We start from the raw sequence: 23,586 nt of genomic DNA, 5'->3' as shown, positions 1-23,586 counted from the left end.
ATCCCATCAGATAAAGCATAAAAATAAGTTTAATTTGACACCTAATTCACTTTCATATCTCAAGTATTTAAAAAGTTATGGCCATTTTCATACTGGGAAATGAGCATCTTGTTCCCTATTGATTTTCTATGGACATAACAAAAAAGCTGTGATCGTGAACAGTCAAAAGCCCATAACTTTCTTAAAAATTAAGAGAACTGAATGAAATGTTCAGTTATCATAGATTGAAGCATTCTGAAACAAATATAAAATAATCTTACTTGGATGACCTGAAATTAAAGCATATAATTAGTTAGTTACCTAATTGTAGCTAATTTCAGACTTCAATTACTAGATCTAAACATCTATCCATTTCTTAATAAATGATTAACATTTTTAAATAGCCTAAATGTCCAAATAATATTCACAAATAATTCACAATAAAAATTGATTTTAAAATCTCATTTACATTAATTTATAGGCCAAATGGAAGGAATTTAGTGTTCAATTGCTGTAAATAAATGCCCATTTAAATCAGCTTTCCAGTGGGTCCCTGTGGAACGCGCTGGTTTAGAACGTTCACATTGCGGTAGATTTGTGCCCCAAATGCCGAGAAAAATACTGCGGGATATAATGGGCCCAAAATGAGCTGCTCGCAATATTAAACTTTGTATAAAGGGATCTTTAGAAGCCCTTTTTAATGTAAAAATATACAACTTACCTTCTGCGGTTTGCTTTATGAGACCCTGCGGTTGCTGGTGGTCGCGGGTTTAGAGATTGATTTTTAAACTACTATAACTATTATACGAGGCCTTTAAAACTAATAATAGCTTTTGCGAAGGGGTCTTCCAGCGATTTTTCGTTAATAATTAACTAGGCTGAACATCTTCGATTTGAACAGCCTAGAGAAAATCGCGTTTTAAACCCGCCCCCTCTAAACGGCGCCAAAATCGCGCACACCCGCAGCGACAGATTTTCAGCAACGCTTCAGGTAGGCTTTGCAACATACCTAACTATAGGTTTGAGGTGGGGGGGGAGCTTTAGTAGGAACCTGATGGACAACTTATTTACACAAGGGTGGTAGGTGCACGGAACAAGCTGCCAGTGGAGATAATGTGTGTAAGAAAGAACTGTAGATGCTGGTTTAAATCGAAGGTAGACACAAAATGCTGGAGTAACTCAGCGGGACAGGCAGCATCATTGGAGAGAAGGAATCTTTTTGCCAGAGGAGATAGTTGAGGCACGCACTAGCAACTATTGCCAAATGGATCGGACAGGTTCAGAGGGATATGGATCAAACGCAAGCAGGTGGGATGAGTATAGAAGGGGCAGGTTGGTCGGCGTAGACAAGTTGGGCTGAAGGGCCTGTTTCTATGCTATGTGACTCCATGTATCTATATTTTAGAAACATAAAAACATAGAAAATAGGTGCAGGAGTAGGCCATTCAGCCCTTCGAGCCTGCACCGCCATTCAATATGATCATGGCTGATCATCCAACTCAGTATCCTGTACCTGCCTTCTCTCCATACCCCCTGATCCCTTTAGCCACAAGGGCCACATCTAACTCCCTCTTAAATATAGCCAATGAACTGGCCTCAAATACCTTCTGTGGCAGAGAATTCCACAGACTCACCACTCTCTGTGTGAATTTTTTTTCTCCCATCTCGGTCCTAAAAGACTACCCCCTTATCCTTAAACTGTGACCCCTTGTTCTGGACTTCCCCAACATCGGGAACAATCTTCTTGCATCTATCCTGTCCAACCCCTTAAGAATTTTGTAAGTTTCTATAAGATCCCCCCTCAATCTTCTAAATTCTAGCGAGTACAAGCCGAGTCTATCCAGTCTTTCTTCATATGAAAGTCCTGCCATCCCTGGAATCAGTCTGGTGAACCTTCTCTGTACTCCCTCTATGGCAAGAATGTCTTTCCTCAGATTAACAGATTTTATATGTTGCTAAGGGCCTGTCCCACCTACGCGATTTTTTTTCAGCGACTTGCTGGCACCTGTCACAATCGCAGCAGGTCGCCGAAAATTTGCAACATGTTGAAAATCCAGCGGCGACCAGAAAAAGGTACGCCTGTATGGTCGTGAGTAGTCGCCCAAAGCGCGACTATTGTTTACCTTGCACTAAACATCATTTAGATTCTACATTGTTCCCTCATCATGTATCTGTACACTGTGGACGGCTCAGTTGTAATCCATGTATCGTCTTTCCTCTGGCTGGTGGGCTTGCGACAAAAGCTTTTCAATGTACCTCGGTACACGTACACGATTCAGCTTCGGACGATAGCTAAAATAAAACAATTCCTCCAGTTTGACGGCCTCGAAAAGACCATCCACACATTTATCTCCTCCCGCCTAGATTACTGCAACTCTCTTTACACTGGCATCAGCCAATCTTCCCTGTCCCGCCTGCAACTGGTCCAAAAACGCCACAGCGTGACTCCTGACGGGCACCCGAAACAGGGACCACATCACCCCGATCCTGGCCTCTCTCCACTGGCTCCATGTGCGGTTCCGTATACATTTCAAGACCCTCCTCCACGTCTACAAAGCCCTCAATGGGCTTGCCCCCTCCTACATTAAAAGTCTTCTCACCCACCACTCCACCTCCAGGCCCCTCAGATCGGCCGACTTGGGGCTGCTGAATATCCCGCGGTCTAGGCATAAGCTCAGGGGCGACCGCGCCTTTGCGGTTGCAGCTCCTAGACTGTGGAACAGCATCCCCCTTCCCATCAGAACTGCCCCCTCCATCGACACCTTTAAGTCAAGACTAAAATCTTATCTATACTCCCAAGCCTTTCCTGACGTCCACTGAGCGAGGGCTCTATGTATATATGTATGTAGTTTGTTTGTTTAGACTATTCTTATAACAAATGTAAAGCACTTCGGCCAACGAGAGTTGTTTTTTAAATGTGCTATATAAATAAATGTGACTTGACTTGAATAAACTAAACTCAAAGCAGACAGAAATCAGACATTGAATCAGACATTGAATCAGACACGAAGAGCCTGAAACATTTCATCATTACTATTACTAGCTCGAAAAAGCCTTTACAATTTGGTCTCGTTTAGTTTAAAGATACGGCATAGAAACAGGCCCTTTGGCCCAATGTGCCCACACACCGACCAGCAATCACCCATACACCCGTTCTATCCCACACACTAGGGACAATTTACAGAAGCCAATTAACCTACAAACCTGCACGTCTTTACATAGAATCTATGTCAGCCGTGCGGGAATATGTGGCCCAGCAAATCTGTGGTGATATAGTTGTCTGAAGGGAGGGTACTTTTTCTCCAGAGATGCTGCCTGACCTGCTGAGTAACTCCAGCACTTTGTGTCCATCTTTGGTACAAACCAGCACCTGCAGTTCTTTCCGATGCGTGATCTAGTTTTAACTTAGTTCAGAGATACAGCGTGGAGGCTGGCCCTTCGGCCCACCGAGTCCATGCCGACCATCCACCACCCGTTCACACTAGTTCTATGTTATCCTATTCTCTCACCCACTCCCTACACACAGGGGGGCAATTTACAGAGGCCCGATTAATCTACAAACCCGCACGTCTTTGGGATGTGGGAGGAAACGGGAGCAGCCGGAGGAAGCCTACGCTGTCACAGGGGGGTCGTGAAAACTCCACACAGGCAGCACCCGAAGTCAGGATCGAACCGGGGCCTCTCAGGCGCTGTGAGGCAGCAACTCTACCCGCTGCACCACCGTGCCGCCCGGACCAGCTTATTCCTGTCACGACGATGAGTCATGATAATGATATGCAAATATCTTGACCTTTGTATCAGCTGACATGGTGGTCAGATGATATGTGCCCTGTGTAAGCCAAGGCAGGACGTCATGGCCTGGGGAGATAATGAACATGGAGACCAAGGAATGTAACCTGTAAATATTGTGGCAGTATTATTATTATTATTACACATCTAAGGCCAAGATGTGACAATTCCCATTTCCCTTTCTTTGGCTGTGACCTTGTAAGTGTGATTAGATGATAGAAAGTTACAATTGTTCTTTCAAAAAGATTTGATTGAAATATTCTTGAGATTGAATTGAATGTTTATGGTGGTGGAGGTCAGGGGTGCTGAGAGTAGGGGTGACTGGTGCCCCGCACATCAGGCACGGTGGCACAGCGGCAGAGTGGGACTGCCTCACAGCGCCAGAGACCCGAGTTCGATCCTGACTACGGGTGCTGTCTGTACGGAGATTGCACGTTCTCCTAGTGACCTGCGTGGGTTTTCTCCGGGTGCTCCCGTTTCCTCCCACACTCCAAGGCCGTGCAGGTTTGTTGGCTAATTTGCTTTGGTAATATTCTAAATTGTCGCTCGTGGTTACAGGATAGTGTTTATGTGCGGGATCATTGGTCGGCGCGGACTCGATGGCCTGTTTCCCCGTTGTATCTCTAAATGAAACTAAACTAAACTAAACTAAAATCTCCATTAAACTTTCACCCTCTCACCATAAAGCTGTGCCCTCTAGTCTCTTACATTTCCATCCTGGGACACAAGTTCTGACTGTCTACCTTATCTATACCGATATATTGCCAAACTCACTGACACAACACCAAACTTGGCATCAGCCTTCAATACAGCTCAGAAGTTTGGAACAGGCCTTCTTATAAGGCCTTCTTATTAGTTTAGAAGGATGAGGGGAGAACCTCATTATGAATGGTGAATTGTGAAAGGCCTGGATACAGCGGATGCTTCCACCAGTGGGAGAGTCGAGGACCAGAGGTCACAGCCTCAGAATTAAAGGAAATTCCATCAGAAAGGAGTTGCGAAGGAATTCCTTTAGTCAGAGGGTGGTGAATTTGTGGAATTCATTGACACAGACGGCTGCGGGGGCCAAGTCAATGTATATTTTTAAGGCAGAGATCGATAGATACTTGATTAAAAATGGTGTCAGAGGTTAAGGGGCGAAGGCAGGAGAATGGAGTTGAGTGGGAGAGATAGATCACCCATGATTGAATGGCGGACTAGACTTGAAGGGCTGAATGGCCTAATTCTGCCCCTAGAACTTATGAACTGTTGTCAAGACGTACGTTTGCAGGAACTGCAGTGGGCGATGAAAGGGTGGGCGAGAGAATAAAATCCAACTAGCCCCTCACCTCCCTGCCCCACCAAACCTCTGCATCAGAACTGATAGCTTTTTCTCAATACATATTACAGTTCCTGTCTCCGTAATACTAATTCATTTTTAATGGTTTTCATATTAAGCTGCTTTCCAGCACCCGGAAAGATTTTAATTGAAAGGCAAGCCCCGCCGCTATGATTCGTGATCAGGAAGCAATTAAGGGAAATAAATCAGTGCAATATGTTGCAATCAGATGTTTGTTCACTTCCGGGCATTGAAGACCACAGCAACAGAGGCATCGAAGCAAATCTATTCTGCCTGGCAGCCTCTGTTCAAGTGACACCAATTAGCCTTCCTCAGTCTGACAAGCATCTCCTTATTGGGTGTTTACCTGGACCCCCTTTTGCAAATTATTATTGAATTCCCTTCCACTGGCTTCTGACTTTAGACTTTAGAAATGCAGCGCGGAAACAGGCCCTTCGGCCCATCGAGTCCGTGCCGACCAGCGATCGCCCCCGTACCCTGGCATTGTCCTACACATACACTGCGGCCAATTTGCAATTTTACCGAATGCCAATTAACCGACGTACCTGCACGTCCTCTGGAGTGTGGGCGGAAACCGGAGCACCCGGAGAAAACCTACACGGTCACAGGGAGAACATGCAAACTCCGTACAGACAGCACCCAGAGTCAGGATCGAACCGGGGTTCTCTGGCGCTGTAATTCTGATTCAGAGCCAAATCTGACACGGTGGCTGCCTTACAGCGCCGGAGACCTGCGGGTTCTCCAGCACCTGTAGTTCCTTCTGACACAGACTAGCAACGTACATTGTTAAAAAAAAAAATGTGCATAAAATAAAAATCCCCACAAGTTCTATGTCCAATCTCCCGTGTGTGGGATGCTGACTTCTGGGATTTAAATGAACAATACATGCCAAAGGAACATCTGTGAATCATATAAAATATATAATAATGGCTTTACTCATTATCATCACAGGCTTTCAAAATGTCAGATTAACACTGAGCACAAAATATTGACTCTGATGTTCAGTTCAAAGGCAACGTAGCTGGTGATCCAAGGCGTGTGAGACTGGCTTGGAACTTATTCCATCCTTTTCAAAATCATTTGCTGAAAGATCCTTTCTCTGCTCGGGGGGGTGGGTGAGAAATCTGTCCCTGTCTTGTTTGTATCTATCTAGGTTGCCATCTCCTCCTCAATCAATCTGCCACATCGGAGTGATCTGTGAACTTTTGTGACTTTGTCAGCGCCAAAACGTGGCGGTACTTATGGACTGTCTAGGTGAGGACTGCTTAGTTTAGTTTAGTTTAGAAACAGGCCCTTCGGCCCACCGAGTCCGCGCCGACCAGCGATCTCCGAACATTAACACTACCCTACACACACACTAGGGACAATTTACATTTCGGCCAAGCCAATTAACCTACAAACACGCACGTCTTTGGAGTGTGGGAGAAAATGGGAGAACTCGGGGAAAACTCACGCGGGTCACGGGGAGAACGTACAAACTGCGTACAGACAGCGCCCGTGGACAGAATTGAACCCGGGTCTCCGGCGCTGCAAGGCAGCAACTCTACCGCTGCGCCACTGTGCCCGTATGATTTCACCGGGTTGTCTACAATACAAAGCATTTCACTGTGCATGTGATGATAAAGTATTTAAGAAGGAACTGCAGATGCTGGAAAATCGAAGGTACACAAAAAGGCTGGAGTAACTCAGCGGGTGCAGCAGCATCTATGGAGCGAAGGAAATAGGCAACGTTTCGGGCCGAAACCCGTATCATTGATTCATTGAATCATTCTGGTAAACCTCTTCTGCACCCTCTCCGAAGCCTGCACATCCTTCCTGTAATGGGGGCGACCAGAACTGTGCACAATACTCCAAATGCAGCCTAGCCAATGTCCTATAAAGCTGCAATGTGACTTCCTGATTCTTATACTCAATGCCCTGGCCGATGAAGGCAAACATACCACACATCTTCGCTCCCGCTGTGTCTACTCGTGTTGCCAGATCCCACACTCACGGGGAGATGTTTCTGAAAGCTTCCTGAATGTTTTTTTTTTGTTTTGCTGTCTTGTTTCCAGTTGGTTGCCGGGCTGAATGTAATATTACCGTAATGAGATAAGCGATGGTGAAATTGCAAATCGTATTAGTTTGCAGAGGAGATGAGATCTTAGCTACTGTTGACTTTGTGAATAATTTCTATTCACAGAAGGATTCTACTACATTAGCCGAATGAAAAGGCAAGGCTCAAGCCTGATATTTTGCTGCATTATTAAAAAAAAAAAAAGATTCTTAGAGAAATTGTTTTTGACATTAAAACTAAAACATACCAGCGAAGATATTGAGCACGGTTTTGTTGATGCAGAGGCATTCTATGTTATATGGGAGTCCTGCTGCATTTAGTTTAGTTTAGTTTCATTGTGTTTAAAGATACAGGCCCTTCGGTCCACCAGGTCCATGCCAGCCAGCGATCCCCGCACACTTAAGGGCCTGTCGCACTTGGTGAATTTTTCGGCGACTGCCGGTGTCATAACAGGGTCGCCAACAGATTTTGAACATTTCAAAATCCAGCGGCGGCAAAAAAAACATTGCGACACTGGGCATCACCAGTCATCACGCCACAAATGTTTCAGTCACCTGATACGTCAGTCAATGATGCCAGCAGTCGCCGAAAAAAGTGGCCAAGTGGGACAGACCCTTTACCCTATCCTACACATACTAGGGACAATTTACAATCATACCCAGCCAATTAACCTGCCAACCTCACATAGACGCAAAACCTGGAGTAACTCAGGCAGTATCTCTGGAGAGAAGGAATGGGTGACGTTTCGGGTCGAGACCCTTCTTTTGACTAGTCTGGGGAAAGGGAAACGAGAGATATAGACAATGATGTGGAGAGATACCACCACCACCAGCTACTCGTTTTCACCCAACACGGAGCTAACAATGACCTGTTCTTGTGTCATCGTTACTTTTATGCATACCTTTCATTCATAGAAACATAGAAACATAGAAAATAGGTGCAGGAGTAGGCCATTCGGCCCTTCGAGCCTGCACCGCCATTCAATATGATCATGGCTGATCATCCAACTCAGTATCCTGTACCTGCCTTCTCTGCATACCCCCTGATCCCTTTAGCCACAAGGGCCACATCTAACTCCCTCGTAAATATAGCCAATGAACTGGCCTCAACTACCTTCTGTGGCAGAGAGTTCCAGAGATTCACCACTCTCTGTGTGAAAAATGTTTTTCTCACCTCGGTCCTAAAGGATTTCCCCCTTATCCTTAAACTGTGACCTCTTGTTCTGGACTTCCCCAACATCGGGAACAATCTTCCTGCATCTAGCCTGTCCAACCCCTTAAGAATTTTGTAAGTTTCTATAAGATCCCCCCTCAATCTTCTAAATTCTAGCGATTCTTCTAAATTCATTGTTCTGTATCTCCTGACATCCACTCCCTACACAGAAAGGGGCAATTTACAGAGGCTGGTTCACCTACAAACACGTGCGTGTTTGGGATGAGGGAGTTAACCGGAGCACCCGGTGGAAACCCACACGGTCACAGGGACAACATGCAAATTTCACACAGACAGCACCCGAGGTCAGGATCGAACCTGGTCTCTCTAACGCTGGTAGGCAGCAGCTCTACCCGCTGCATCGCTGTGCTGCCCTGCTGATGTGGGCGGGTGGCAGGAGAATCGTAGTGAGCATGTGCAAGTGAATAGGTTGTTGGGATTAGGAATAGGATCGATGAGATTTCTCTGAAATAACTCCATGGGCTGAGACTTCTCAATCCGTGTTCACATTAAGTGGGGGGGGGGGGAGGCATCAGTTGCCAGAAACTCGGTGGTGGACCATTACCCCATTCCAGTCAAATCATTTCCCAGTAAATGGTATGGTACATTTCATGCTTCATGGCGGCATGGTGGCGCAGCGGTAGAGTTGCTGCCTCACAGCGCCAGAGACCCGGGTTCGATCCTGACTTTGGGTGCTGTCTGTACGGAGTTTGCACGTTCTCCCCGTGACCTGCGCGGGTTTTCTCCGTGATCTCTGGTTCCCTCCCACACTCCAAAGACGTACGTACAGGTTTGTAGGTTAATTGGCTTGGTATAAGTGTAAATTGTCCCTAGTGTGTGTAGGATAGTGTTAGTGTGCGGGGATCGCTGGTCGGTGTGGACTCGGTGGGCCGAAGGGCCTGTTTCCCTGCTGTATCTCTAAGCGAAACTAAACTAAAATGTTAACTTTAATCACACGTTTGATCGTCCCGATAGCCACAAGGGCACCGTAAATCCCACCGGCTCCAGTGCCAGGCCTCGGTTGCCCTACCTGTGTGGTGTTTACGTCACACCGATGTGAATCAGCAAACCACCCATCGCCACTGGAGCACTGGTCAATGTCCAAGCTGTCGAGGCTGAAGTCAATCCGAACCACACCCCTGGAACAGAGAAGGCAACGTTGTAACGGCAAGTTGCTCAGTCACTCACAGTGCCCGAGGCTGAGCGGCGACCCGATAGAATCACACAAAATTATGGAAGGCATAGATAGGGTAGACAGTCAGAACCTTTATCCCAGGCTGGAAATGTTGAAGACAAGAGGGTGTAGCTTTACAATGAGTCGGGCAAAGTCTAACGGTAATGTTTGTTGTACATCCCCTTCCCAGTTCTCCCACCAGTCTTACTGTCTCCGACTACATTTTATCTCTGTACTGCCCACTCCCCTGACATCAGTCTGAAGAAGGGTCTCGACCCGAAACGTCACCCATCCCTTCTTGCCAGAGATGTTGCCTGTCCCGCTGAGTTACTCCAGCATTTTGTGTCTACTTTCGATTTAAACCAGCATCTGCAGTTCTTTCCCACACGTTTTACACAGAGAAGTGTTTTACACACTTGGTATCCCAGCATGGAAATGTTGAAGACAAGAGGGTATAGCTTTAAAGTGATGGGGCCAAAGTTTAACGGCTTTAGAGTGCAGTCCTGAACTACTATCTACCTCGTTGGAGACCCTCGGACTATCTTTGATTGGATGTTATTCCCTTTATCCTGTATCTATATATTGTAAATGGCTCGATTGTAATCATGTCTTTCCGCTGACTGGTTAGCACGCAACAAAACATTTAGCACTGTGCCTCGGTACACGTGACAATAAACAATAAAATAAATGAAACTAATATTTGTGGCAAGTGTTTTACACAGAGAATGGTGGGTGTCAGGAAGGTGGTGGTGTAGGCAGATATGATAGTGGTGTTTAAGGGGCTTTTGGATAGGTACATGGATATGCAGGGAATGGAGAGATATGGACCGTATGCAGGCAGAGGAGATGTGTTAATTGGGCATCATGTTCACATGGGCATTGTGGGCTGAAGGGCCTGTTCCTATGCTGTAGTGCTCTATGTATTGTGTTCTATGTAGAGGAAGACAAAATATCTGTTGTCAAAGTGGATCTCCCTTTATCGGGCATGTCCTTAAAGAAGAAGCCCTATCTCGGCTTGCACTCGCTAGAATTTAGAAGATTGAGGGGGGATCTTATAGAAACTTACAAAATTCTTAAGGGGTTGGACGGGCTAGATGCAGGAAGGTTGTTCCCGATGTTGGGGAAGTCCAGGACAAGGGGTCACAGTTTAAGGATAAAGGGGAAATCCTTTAGGACCGAGATGAGAAAAACATTTTTCACACAGAGAGTGGTGAATCTCTGGAATTCTCTGCCACAGAAGGTAGTTGAGGCCACAGTTCATTGGCCATATTTAAGAGGGAGTTAGATGTGGCCCTTGTGGCTAAAGGGATCAGGGGGTACGGAGAGAAGGCAGGTACAGGATACTGAGTTGGATGATCAGCCATGATCATATTGAATGGCGGTGCAGGCTCGAAGGGCCGAATGGCCTACTCCCGCACCTATTTTCTATGTTTCTATCAGATTCACTTTGGAAAAAGTGATGACCATGGTAGAGTTGCTGCCTTACAGTGCCAGAGACCCAGGTTCGATCCTGACTACGGGTGTTTGTCTGCATGGAGTTTGCACGTTCTCCCCGTGACCTGTGTGGGTTTTCTCTTTGGTTTCTTCCCATAAGACGTACAGGTTTGTATGTTAACTGGCTTGGAATAAATGTAAAATTCTCCCTGGTGTGTGTTTGATAGCGTTAATGTGCGGGGATCGCTGGTCGGTGTGGACTCGGTGGGCCGGGCCTATTTGCTCGCTGTATCTCTACATTAAACTAAACTAAACTCCATCCAAAGTTCTAGATGGTGAAGTTCACTCTCTGGGTCAGATGTGAGATGTAGATAATCTTATTGATCTCAGTGGAGCTGAGGGTCTTCGACACATCTGAGGGGCTTTCAGTTCCCTAAACTCAACTTGGTTTTTCTCTGAGATGTAGAACGTAGAACAGTAATAATAATAATAATGGATGGGATTTATATAGCGCCTTTCTAATACTCAAGGCGCTTTACATCGCATTATTCATTCACTCCTCAGTCACACTCGGTGGTGGTAAGCTACTTCTGTAGCCACAGCTGCCCTGGGGCAGACTGACGGAAGCGTGGCTGCCATTCTGCGCCTACGGCCCCTCCGACCACCACCAATCACTCACACACATTCACACACATTCACACACAGGCAAAGGTGGGTGAAGTGTCTTGCCCAAGGACACAACGACAGTATGCACTCCAAGCGGGATTCGAACCGGCCACCTTCCGGTCGCCAGCCGAACACTTAGCCCATTGTGCCATCTGTCGTCCCACAGTACAGCACAGGACCAGGCCCTTCGGCCCACAATGATTGTGTCTACTCAGTGATTCAGTGGTACTTTATTATCATGTACCTAGGTTCATTGAAACGCAAACATCCTGAACTGATCTCATTTTCCTTCCATATCCTTCCATTCCCCGAAAATACACGTGCCTGTCTGAAAGCTCCACAAATACCACTATCGTATCAGCCTCCACCACCATCTCTGGCAGCATGTTCCAGGCACCCACCAGCCTCTGTGTAAAACACTTGCCCCTCACCTTAGAGCCATGCCTTCTCGAGTTGGACATGTCAAGTCAAGTCAAGTTTATTCGTCACATACACATACGAGATGTGCAGTGAAATGAAAAGTGGCAATGCTCGCGGACTTTGTGCAAAAAGACAAACAAACAAACGACCAAACAAAGTACAAACAGAATCACATATTCTTTTACATATTAAATATTGTGGGCGGAAGGAAAAAGGTTCAGTAACGTTAGTCCCTGGTGAGATAGGAGTTTACAGTCCGAATGGCCTCTGGGAAGAAACTCCTCAACCTCTCCATTCTCACAGCATGGCAACGGAGGCGTTTGCCTGACCGTAGCAGCTGGAACAGTCCGTTGCAGGGGTGGAAGGGATCTCCCATGATTTTATTGGCTCTGGAGTTGCACCTCCTGATGTATAGTTCCTGCAGGGGGGGGGGCGAGTGAAGTTCCCATAGTGCGTTTGTTCGGCCGAACGCACTACTCTCTGCAGAGCCTTCTTGTCCCGGGCAGAGCAATTCCCAAACCAGATGGTAATATTTCCGGACAAGATGCTTTCCACAGCCGGGAAAAAAAATTTCCACCCTGGGAAAAAAAAATCTGACTGTTTACCCTATCTATGCCTCTCATCATTGTATATACCTCTTAACCTCATTCTCCTGCCTTCTCCCCATAACCCCTGACACGCGCATACTAATCAGGAATCTATCTATCTCTGCCGTATAAATATCCATTGACTTGGATTCAATGGGTGATATTAAGCTACAGTATTAGAGCTTTATACTGCATTAATATATACTGTACATAACATCGCACGCTTGATCAGGCAATTGTTGTCAAGTAGACATGCTGCAAAGTGCTTTAATCTCAGCTTTATGTCCTAATAAAACAAATAATGGACAGTAACAATGAGAATTCAAAGCATTACAGCAAAATTGCTAAACCTGTACATCGTTCATCTGTACTTGTGTAATCTCAAAATGCCTGCTCAGCTAACATCACGAACAGGACGTTCCCATGAATAGACATGTATTCACCCAACAAACAGCTAACAATGGCCTGTTTCCTTTATCACTGTCACTTTTTTCCATATATTTCATCTATTGTTCTTTATCTCTCTACATCATTGTCTATATCTCTCGTTTCCCCTTGTCCCTAACCAGGTCATGTTGCAGTTGTATAAGACATTCGTTCGTGAGGCCGCATTTAGTTATCGGTTCTGGGCACCATGTTATAGGAAAGATCTTGCCAAGCTGGAGACGGTACAGAGAAGGGTCTGAAGAAGGGGCTAGATCCGAAACGTCACCCATTCCTTCTCTCCAGAGATGCTGCCTGTCCCGCTGAGTCACTCCAGCTTTTTGTGTCTATCTCCAATGAATAGACTGATCAGTTCTCGATCCAATCAGTGCGGATTGCCCCGTTGCAGGTAGGTTGAGGAGGCGTTAGAAATGATGCAGATGAGGTTTACCAGAATGGTGCCTGGATTAGCTTGGTATTAGCTACAGGGAGAGGTGGCCAGAGTTGAACTGTTTTCTCTGGAACGCTGGAGATTGCGGGGAGAGCTGATAGAAGAATATTAAAATTACAAGAGTCATGGATAGGAAAGGCAGTCTCAACATTTCCCAGGCTGGAAATATTAAATACTTCTTCTTCTTCTTGCGCATGGCGTGCACAGCCTAAAGTTGCAGGTCGACTTGTTCTATTTGATCTAATTGTTTGTGCATGCCAGGTTGATTGCATTAGTCGAAACAGGGTGGACCAGGTGAAGATTGCAATCTCCCACCCCATATTAAATACTAGAGGGAGGAAACTGGAGCACCCGGGGAAAACCCACGTGGTCACAGGGATAATGTACAAACTCCATGCAGGCAGCTCCCATAGTCAGGATCAATAGACAATAGACAATAGGTGCAGGAGGAGGCCATTCGGCTCTTTGTGCCAGCACCGCCATTCAATGCGATCAAGGCTGATCATCCCCAATCAGTACCCCGTTCCTGCCTTCTCCCCATATCCCCTGACTCTGCTATCTTTAAGAGCCCTATCTAGCTCTCTCTTGAAAGCATCCAGAGAACCTGCCTCCACCGCCCTCTGAGGCAGAGAATTCCACACACTCACAACTCTCTGTGAGAAAAAGTGTTTCCTCGTCTCCGTTCTAAATGGCTTACCCTTAATTCTTAAACTGTGGCCCCTGGTTCTGGACTCCCCCAACATCGGGAACATGTTTCCTGCCTCTAGCGTGTCCAAACCCTTAACAATCTTATATGTTTCAATAAGATGCCCTCTCATCCTTCTAAACTCCAGAGTGTACAAGCCCAGCTGCTTCATTCTCTCAGCATATGACAGTCCCGCCATCCCGGGAATTAACCTTGTAAACCTACACTGCACTCCATCAATAGCAAGAATGTCCTTCCTCAAATTAGGGGACTAAAACTGCACACAATACTCCAGGTGTGGTCTCACCAGAGCCCTGTACAACTGCAGAAGGACCTCTTTGCTCCTATACTTGACTCCTCTTGTTATAAAGGCCAACATGCCATTGGCTTTCTTCACTGCCTGCTGTACCTGCATGCTTACTTTCATAGACTGATGAACAAGGACCCCCAGATCCCGCTGTCCTTCCTCTTTTCCCAACTTGACGCCATCGAACCCGGATCGAACCCAACTTGACCGAACCCGGATCCTTGGCACTTAAAGGCGGCAACTCTACCACTGTGCATAAATAGGTGATGTTTCAGGTCGGGCCCCATCTTCAGACATGAACACCTTTATGAAGACGCTCTCTTCCTCTCTCTGACTGAGTTCCTCGGGCAGTTTTTTCTTTGCTCCAGCATTTACTCTTTTTATTTTAATTCTCAGCATCTGCAGTTTTTTCTCTCGCTAATTCTCTGCCTTTTAGTATTTGCTTTTCTCCCACCTCCTGAGTCTTTGCTCAGCGTCCCAGCCCTCTATTTCTACCCTCTCTATGCTTTTAAAGGGTGACTTTCAACTGGAGCATAAAATGAACCAATAATGGCAAAGAGCTCCTCTTGAGAAGTAATTATTGATTTTCAAAGGACTTTTCATGCGATGGGCAATGTGGACAAAGCCAAGATTGGAGAGGAGTAGGAATTGCCCAGAGATAGCAAAGCAAAGCAGTGGACAGGAGTGATGATACATTCACAGATGCAAACAGATAGACTGACAAGATGGTTCGGATAAAACTAATGAAGAGTGAAATGGGAAATGAAATGAAATGGAGTGAAATGAAAGAGAGAAATCCTGATGAATATTTTATGAGTTGTAGCCAACGGCTCTGTTCTGCATTTCAATGTTTCAAAGACAGATCATGCCTACCAACCCATGCCATGACATCTTCACTACTTCCCTCTCCCTTGTTGAAAAACAACTTTGGTCTCACGACTCCCTCTAACAGACTCATAAGAGCGATACAGCGTGGAAACAGGCCCTTCGGCCCAACTTGCCCACAATGACCAACGTGCCCCATCTACACTAGTCCCACCTGCCTGCGTTTGGTCCATATCCCTCTAAACATGTCCTATCCATGTACCTGTCCAAATGTCTGTTAAATGTTGTTATAGCACCTGCATCAACTACCTCCTTTGGCAGGTACACAAAATTGCTGGAGGAACTCAGCGGGTGCAGTAGCATCTATGGAGCGAAGGAAATAGGCGACGTTTCGGGCCGAAACGTCGCCTATTTCCTTCGCTCCATAGATGCTGCTGCACCCGCTGAGTTCCTCCAGCAATTTTGTGTACCTTCGATATTCCAGCATCTGCAGTTCCCTTTTGAACACCTCCTTTGGCAGCTCGTTCCATACATCCACCATCCTCTGTGTGAAAAAGTTGCCTCTCAGTTTCCCCTCTCACCTTTAACCTGTGGTTAATCCTCTAGTTCTTGATTTCCCTTTGGGTAAAAGGCTCTGTGCATTCACTCTACCTATTCCCCTCATGATCTTATACAGCTCTATAAGATCATCCCGCAGCCTCCTGAGTTCCAGGGAATAAAGTCCTCACCTGCACAACGTCTCTCTGCAGCTCAGCAAGTCCAGGCAACCTCATCTGCACTCTCTCCAGACGAGCTCCACCCTCCCTAGAGAAGGCTGACCAAAACCGAACACACAACTCCAAATGCTGCCCTAACAACATCTAGTGCAAGTGCAACATAACATTCCACTTCCATACTCACTACCCTGGCTGATGAAGGCCAATGTACTGCAGACTTCCCTGACCACCCTGTGTGATGCCACTTTGAAGGATCTATCTACCTGCGCTCCTAGATCCCTCTGCTCTGCACTCACCTGGGCCCTGCCATTTATTGTGAAGGTCCTGACCTGGTTTGACCTCCCACTGATCTGTGTTAAACTCCACTAACCATTCCTCAATCCATTTTGCAAAGAGATCAAGATGCTGTTGTCATCTTTGATAACCACATTTGTTATCTAAGATACAAATCACTTTAGTCTCATCTGCAAACTTACCAATCAAGCCTTCTACATTCTCATCCAAATCGTCGATAAAAACCACAAACAGCAACGGGCCCTGAGACACACCACTGGTCACGAGCCTCCAGTCTGAAAAACAACCTTCCACCATCACCCTCTGCTTCCTCCAATCAAGCCAATTCTCTATTCAGGCCCAGGCCCTGATACTTGATACTTGATAATTCTCTATTCAGTCTGCTAGCTCTCCTTGGATAGGACAGTGTTAGCATACGGGGTGATCGCTGCTCAGAGCGCACTCAGGTCGCAGGTCCGAGCGCCAAATGGCCTGTTTCCACGCTGTATCTCTGAACTAAACTTCCTGCCTCAGTTCTGCACTGGATTCCGCCCCCCTGCCAATCGAGTTTAAACCCACCTGTGTGGCACTAGCAAACCTGCCTGTGTGTCAGGTAATGGGTGAACACAGGTGAGATACCTGCCTGACTTTATCTTGCTCCTGCTCTCGTCCCGTTATATTTCCCCCTACAATCAGTCTGAAGAAGGGTCTGACCCAAAACGTCACCTATCCATGTTCTCCAGGGGTGTTACCTGACCCCACTGAGTTACTCCAGCCCTCTGTGTTGTTTTTTTGTAGACCAGCATCTGCAGTTCCTTGTTTCCATAGTTCAGATATGGCTTAGGAGTGAGATCACACAACGTGAGATGATGCTTCTTGGAAAAGTTTTTTCTCATTCACAGAAGTTGCTCTGTCTTTTCCTGTTTGGATAATTGCAACACAGACATTCTGAAATTCCATTTCAATTACACAATTAATTAGGGTGCCACTGCAGGAATTTGTTTACAAATTTTACAACCTGTTAAAAGATTGTCATCAAGGATGCGATCTATATACTGAATGATGAATCTACTAATTACCAATTACACGTTAACACTTTTGGCAGGTACTCCGTGCATGTTGGGTTTAGAGATACAGAGTGGAAACAGGCCCTTCGGCCCATCGAGTCTGCACCAACCAGTGATCCCAGCACAATAACAATGCCCGACACATACTAGGGACAATTTACAAATACCATGCCAATTAACCTACAAACCTTTGGAGTGTGGGAGGAAACTGAAGATCTCGGAGAAAACCCACGCGATTATGGGGAAAACGTACAAACTCCACACAGACAGCACCCGTAGTCGGGATCGAACCCGGGACTTTGGCGCTGCAACTGCTGTAAAGCAGCACCTCTACCGCTGTGCCACCATGACCGCCCCGTGTATCGAGTTGTAATTCTGACATCTTTTCTTCCTGATTTTCAGTAAAGTCTTTTTCTTCTGCTCTCTGCTTCTTTCTTTCCCTCGCTCGAAGCCAAGATGAAGACACATGGATGGAACTACAGGCCAGTGAGTTTAGCGCCTATTGTTGTCAAGAGGCCAGAATCGATAATCAAAGAGGAGATGAAGAAAGATTTAGGGGGAAAAAGGCACAAAGTGCTGGAGTAACTCAGCGGGTCAGGCAGCTTCCCAGGAGAACATGGTTCGCGGTCCCTTCTTAAGACTGGAATAATTTGGGAAAGTTGAGTGTATGAAGAGTGAATCATAAGTTCACAAATTCATAAATTATAGGAGTAGAATTAAGGGCCTGTCCCACTTGGCAATTTTTGGCAGAGGGAAAGATAGGTCAGCCATGACTGGATGGTGGAGTAGACTTGATGGGCCGAAAATCCTAAAGGGCCTGTCCTACAGAGATTTTTTTCGGGGACTGTCGGCGTCGTTGACTGACGTATCAGGGTCGCCGAAAGATTTTGAACGCCAGCGGCGACAAAAAAAACGTTGCGACGCTTGAGGAAACGCCGCGCGTAAATACGTCATCACGCCGCGACTTTTTCGGCGACCCTGATACGTCAGTCAACGATGCCGACAGTCGCCTAAAAATATCGCCATGGGACAGGCCCTTTAGGATTTTCGGCCCATCAAGTCTACTCCACCATCCAATCATGGCTGACCTATCTTCCCCTCTCCACCCCATCCTCCTGCCTTCCCCCCATAACCCCCGACACCCGTACTAATCAAGAATCTAATCTGAGGAAAGACATTATTGCCATAGAGGGAGTACAGAGAAGGTTCACCAGACTGATTCCTGGGATGTCAGGACTTTCATATGAAGAAAGACTGGATAGACTCGGCTTGTACTCGCTAGAATTTAGAAGATTGAGGGGGGATCTTATAGAAACTTACAAAATTCTTAAGGGGTTGGACAGGCTAGATGCAGGAAGATTGTTCCCGATGTTGGGGAAGTTCAGAAAAAGGGGTCACAGTTTAAGGATAAGGGGGAAATCTTTTAGGACCAAGATGTGGAAATTTTTTTTCACACAGTGAGTGGTGAATCTCTGGAATTCTCTGCCACAGAAGGTAGTTGAGGCCAGTTCATTGGCTATATTTAAGAGGGAGTTAGATGTGGCCCTTGTGGCTAAAGGGATCAGGGGGTATGGAGAGAAGGCAGGTACAGGATACTGAGTTGGATGATCAGCCATGATCATATTGAATGGCGGTGCAGGCTCGAAGGGCCGAATGGCCTACTCCTGCACCTATTTTCTATGTTTCTTTGATTCTAACAATCTACGCCTTAAAAATATCCATTGACTTGGCCCCCGCAGCCGTCTGTGGCCATGAGATCCACTGCAATGAACGCAACGGCTGCACCACTGACCCACCCATGTCCGCGCGTGAACTGGTCTCATTCAAGCTAGAGATCGATAGCTTTATGTGGGGAAAGGGACTCGGTGATAAAGGCAGGTACAGATTTAATACTGTTGAATTGCTGTTTTCTGCTTGCAAACTTTGATCAATACATCAAGTACAAAGAAAATGTTGCAGCAACTATGGTGCAGGTTAAAGCTGAGATGTATTAGATGTGAGAGCAATGGGTAGGTGGAGTAATGGCTGTGGCTGGGTATTGACGTAGCACCTTGTTACAATAACTATGAAAGCAATAAGTAGGAGATCTATAATTAAATCCATAAGAACTAATAACCTGAGCAAAAAGCCCCAGGGATGCTGATGTTCATCATGCAGGGCATGCTGACTCTCTAACTGTAACATCCAGCTGCATGTGGAATATCCCCAATGTCTTACCTTCACTTGAGTAAAGAAACATTCGCATTTCTGCCCAATTTAAAATTATCTAATTATTCTCTCTGCCTTGGCCTAATTTAAAAATTCACTCCCGTATTTAATATAGTATTCCTCAATGAATTCCTCCTTTGACTTTCCATTCTACTTTGACAGAAACAACAGCTTGCATTTATATAGCACCTTTAATAGGGTGAACCCCACCCCCGCACTTGCAGTAAATGTTATTCTCTTATCATGTATTATCTGTACACTGTATGTGGCTCGGTTGTACTGACTGGACAGCACGCAACAAAATCTTCTCACTCTTCCTCGGTACATGTGACAATAAACTAAACTGAACTTGGCAAGGCATCGTTACAAAGATGTTTCATTGGGTGTCAGGAGCTTTGGGATACGAAGCAAGAAAGAGTGCAGAGAAGATTTACGGGGAATGTTGCCAGGACTCGACGGCCAGGACTATGGGAGAGGTTAGAGCCAATACAGGTAATGAGACTCAATAATAGACAATAGACAATAGACAATAGGTGCAGGAGTAGGCTATTCGGCCCTTCGAGCCAGCACCGCCATTCAATTGGGGGAGTCCAGAACCAGGGGCCACAGTTTAAGAATAAGGAGTAAGACATTTAGAATGGAGACGAGGAAACACTTTTTCTCACAGAGAGTGGTGAGTGTGGAATTCTCTGCCTCAGAGGGCGGTGGAGGCAGGTTCTATGGATGCTCTCAAGAGAGAGCTAGATAGGGCTCTTAAAGATAGCGGAGTCAGGGGATATGGGGAGAAGGCAGGAATGGGATACTGATTGGGGATACAATCACAAGCCAAACTCAAGTACACTAGGTAGAGCAAAGGAAAAGATACACGCAGTGCAGAATATAGACAAAAATGCTGGAGAAACTCAGCGGGAGAGGCGGCATCTATGGAGCGAAGGAATAGGCGACGTTTCGGGTCGAGACCCGAAACGTCACCTATTCCTTCGCTCCATAGATGCCGCCTCTCCCGCTGAGTTTCTCCAGCATTTTTTGTCTACCTAGCGATGTGAAACTAATCACAAGGTCAGAAGGAATAGGCCTAGAATTAGGCCATTCGGCCCATCAAGTCTACTACACCATTCAATCATGGCTGATCTATCTCTCCCTCCGAAAACCCCATTCTCCTGCCTTCTCCCCATAACCTCCGACACCTGTACTAATCAAGAGTCTATCCATCTTTGCTTTAAAATTATCCACTGACCTGGCCTCTACAGCCACAGATTCACGAGTTTTACAAAAAACGGCACTTTTTCCGGCATCTGCAGAGCAGAATATAGTTCTCAGCCTTGTAGCGCATCAGTTCCAGAGACAAGGTCTAAAGTCCGCTATGGGGCAGAGGTGAATGCAACAGTTTAGAAATATAGAAACATAGAAAATAGGTGCAGGAGTAGGCCATTCGGCCCTTCGAGCCTGCACCGCCATTCAATATGATCATGGCTGATCACCCAACTCAGTATCCCATCCCTGCCTTCTCTCCATACCCCCTGATCCCTTTAGCCACAAGGGCCACATCTAACTCCCTCTTAAATATGGCCAATGAACTGTGGCCTCAACTACCTTCTGTGGCAGAGAATTCCACAGATTCACCACTCTCTGTGTGAAAAATGTTTTTCTCATCTCGGTCCTAAAAGATTTCCCCCTTATCCTTAAACTGTGACCCCTTGTTCTGGACGTTCCCCAACATCGGGAACAATCTTCCTGCATCTAGCCTGTCCAACCCCTTAAGAATTTTGTAAGTTTCTATAAGATCCCCCCTCAATCTTCCAAATTCTAGCGAGTACAATCTTCGGAAGTGCATGTGACTATGTTCAAAGCAGAGCAGTGGAGTTTTCCCTGGAACCATGGCCAGTATTTATTCCTCATTGAATGTTATTGAAGAAACAGGTTATTTAATCATTACTACATTGCTGTGTGTGGGCGCTGCTGTGTGCAAATTGGCCACGGTTCTTCAAAACATTACAATAGTGGCTGCTCTTCAAAAATACTTGGTTGGCTGCAACATACTGTGAGACATATCCAAGGAGCGGCATAAATATGCTACAGACATGCGATGCTCCCCTCCTCTTGTTAGTAGTAAGTGATTAAAGGGCCTGTCCCACTTAACGCGATTTATTCGGTGACTTTCCGGCACCCGTCATAGTCGCGGCAGGTCTCCGAAAATGTTCAGCATGTTGAAAATCCAGCGGCGACCAGAAAAAAGTACGACTCTTTGGACGACTACTCACCACCATACAGGCGTCACCCCGCGAATGCGGGGTGACGTCTGTATGGTCGTGAGTAGTCACCCCAAAGAGTCCTACCTTTTTCTGGTCGCTGCTGAAATAGACGGCGGGGTGACGCCTGTATGGGTCGTGAGTAGTCGCCCAAAGAGTCGTACCTTTTTCTGATCCCCGCTGGATTTTCAACAGGTTGAAAATTTTCGGCAACCTGCCGCTGCTATGACGGGTGCCGGGCAAGTGGCAGGAAAAATATCACGTATGTGGGACAGGTCCTTAATGCCCCTTGTCCCACTTAGGAAACCTGAACGGAAACCTCTGGAGAATTTGCGCCCCACCCAAGGTTTCCGTGCGGTTCCCGGAGGTTGCAGGTAGTGGAAGCAGGTAGGGAGACTGACAAAGACCTCCGGGAACCGCACGGGAACCTTGGGTGGGGCGCAAAGTACAAATTTCTTTATGAATACTGTGTTGTATTTTTATTAGTGTGCTGCAAGGACATCAGAATTTCCCCTGAATAAGGGGATTAATAAAGTAATCAATCAATCAATCAATCAAAGTCTCCAGAGGTTTCCGTTCAGGTTTCCTAAGTAGGACAGGGGCATAAGGCTGTAGACTTTAGTGATAGAGCGTGGAAAGAGACCCTTCGGCCCACCGAGTCCGTGCCGACCAACGATCGCCCCGTACACCAGCATTATCCTACCACGTACACTAGGGACAATTTACAATTTTTACCGAAGCCAATTAACCTACAAATCTGCACGTCTTTGGAGTGTGGGAGGAAACCGGAGCACCCGGAGAAAACCCACGCGGTCACAGGGAGAACGTACAAACTCCGTACAGACAGCACCCGTAGTCAGGATGGAATTTGGGTCTCTGGCGCTGAGAGGCAGCAACTCTACCGCTGTGCCCAAAGGAATTGGAATGATGGGCACAAGATTTAAAATGAAAGGACTGGAGATGTTTTTCTGCTGATTGGAACAAACAGCCTTCCTCTGCCACACAGACAATTTTTAGAACCACTGCCTGTGGGAACTATATGCCTGCAAATATCTCAGAACAATTATTAATTTCACCTCTGCAAATGACATTGGCAGCAATTAGGGCACTTTCATTAATTAAGTATATTTTAAAACTTTGATGTGTCGGGGAGTGATTCATCCGCCTCTAGATGAGTCGGTGCCCGGCGTGACAGTTCAGAGACGCAGCCCCTGCAGTTACTCGGTGACGGGATTATGAAGCCTGAGTGGATGCAGCAGCCTGAAGATCAGATGCAGCAAAGAAACAGCATCAACGGCCTCTGATCATCGCGAGCACAGCTACCAACACCGCACGTACATTCCACTCCCGCCTTGCCAAATGCTGCTTTTCCAAACTGCTTCGAGAAACTTCCGCTCATTTTTATACAGTGCGGGTTTTATCTATTTAAAAAACAACGCACACATCTCCAAACTTCCTGCAGGGGCAGGGGGCAAGTAGGCAGCACGGTGGCGCAGCGGTAGAGTTGCTGCCTCATATCGCCAGAGACCCGGGTTGGAGGGTTATGGTCTGAGCGCAGGTATATGGGACTAGGGGAGAATACGTGTTCGGCACGGACTAGAAGGGTCGAGATGGCCTGTTTCCGTGCTATAATTGTTATATGGTTATATGGATCCAAACTAAGGGTGCTGTCTGTAAGGGTAAGAACTTACAAAAGTCTTAAGGGGTTGGACAGGCTAGATGCAGG

At 46.4% G+C, this 23,586-nt stretch overlaps 1 protein-coding gene across 1 annotated transcript in view; it reads right to left on the bottom strand.

Moving 5' to 3' along the window:
- Positions 1–23,586, bottom strand: part of gpr179 (G protein-coupled receptor 179) — a 71,036-nt gene that overhangs the window by 42,140 nt on the left and 5,310 nt on the right. Inside the window, 1 exon segment of the mRNA XM_033034773.1 lies at positions 9,406–9,514. Coding sequence (XP_032890664.1) covers positions 9,406–9,514 — 109 coding nt within the window.

The sequence above is a fragment of the Amblyraja radiata genome, chromosome 16 (assembly GCF_010909765.2).
Source record: "Amblyraja radiata isolate CabotCenter1 chromosome 16, sAmbRad1.1.pri, whole genome shotgun sequence".
Taxonomy (NCBI): Eukaryota; Metazoa; Chordata; class Chondrichthyes; order Rajiformes; family Rajidae; genus Amblyraja; species Amblyraja radiata.
The sequence above is the reverse complement of the archived record's forward strand: the minus strand, read 5'-3'. Positions and strand labels throughout refer to the sequence as shown.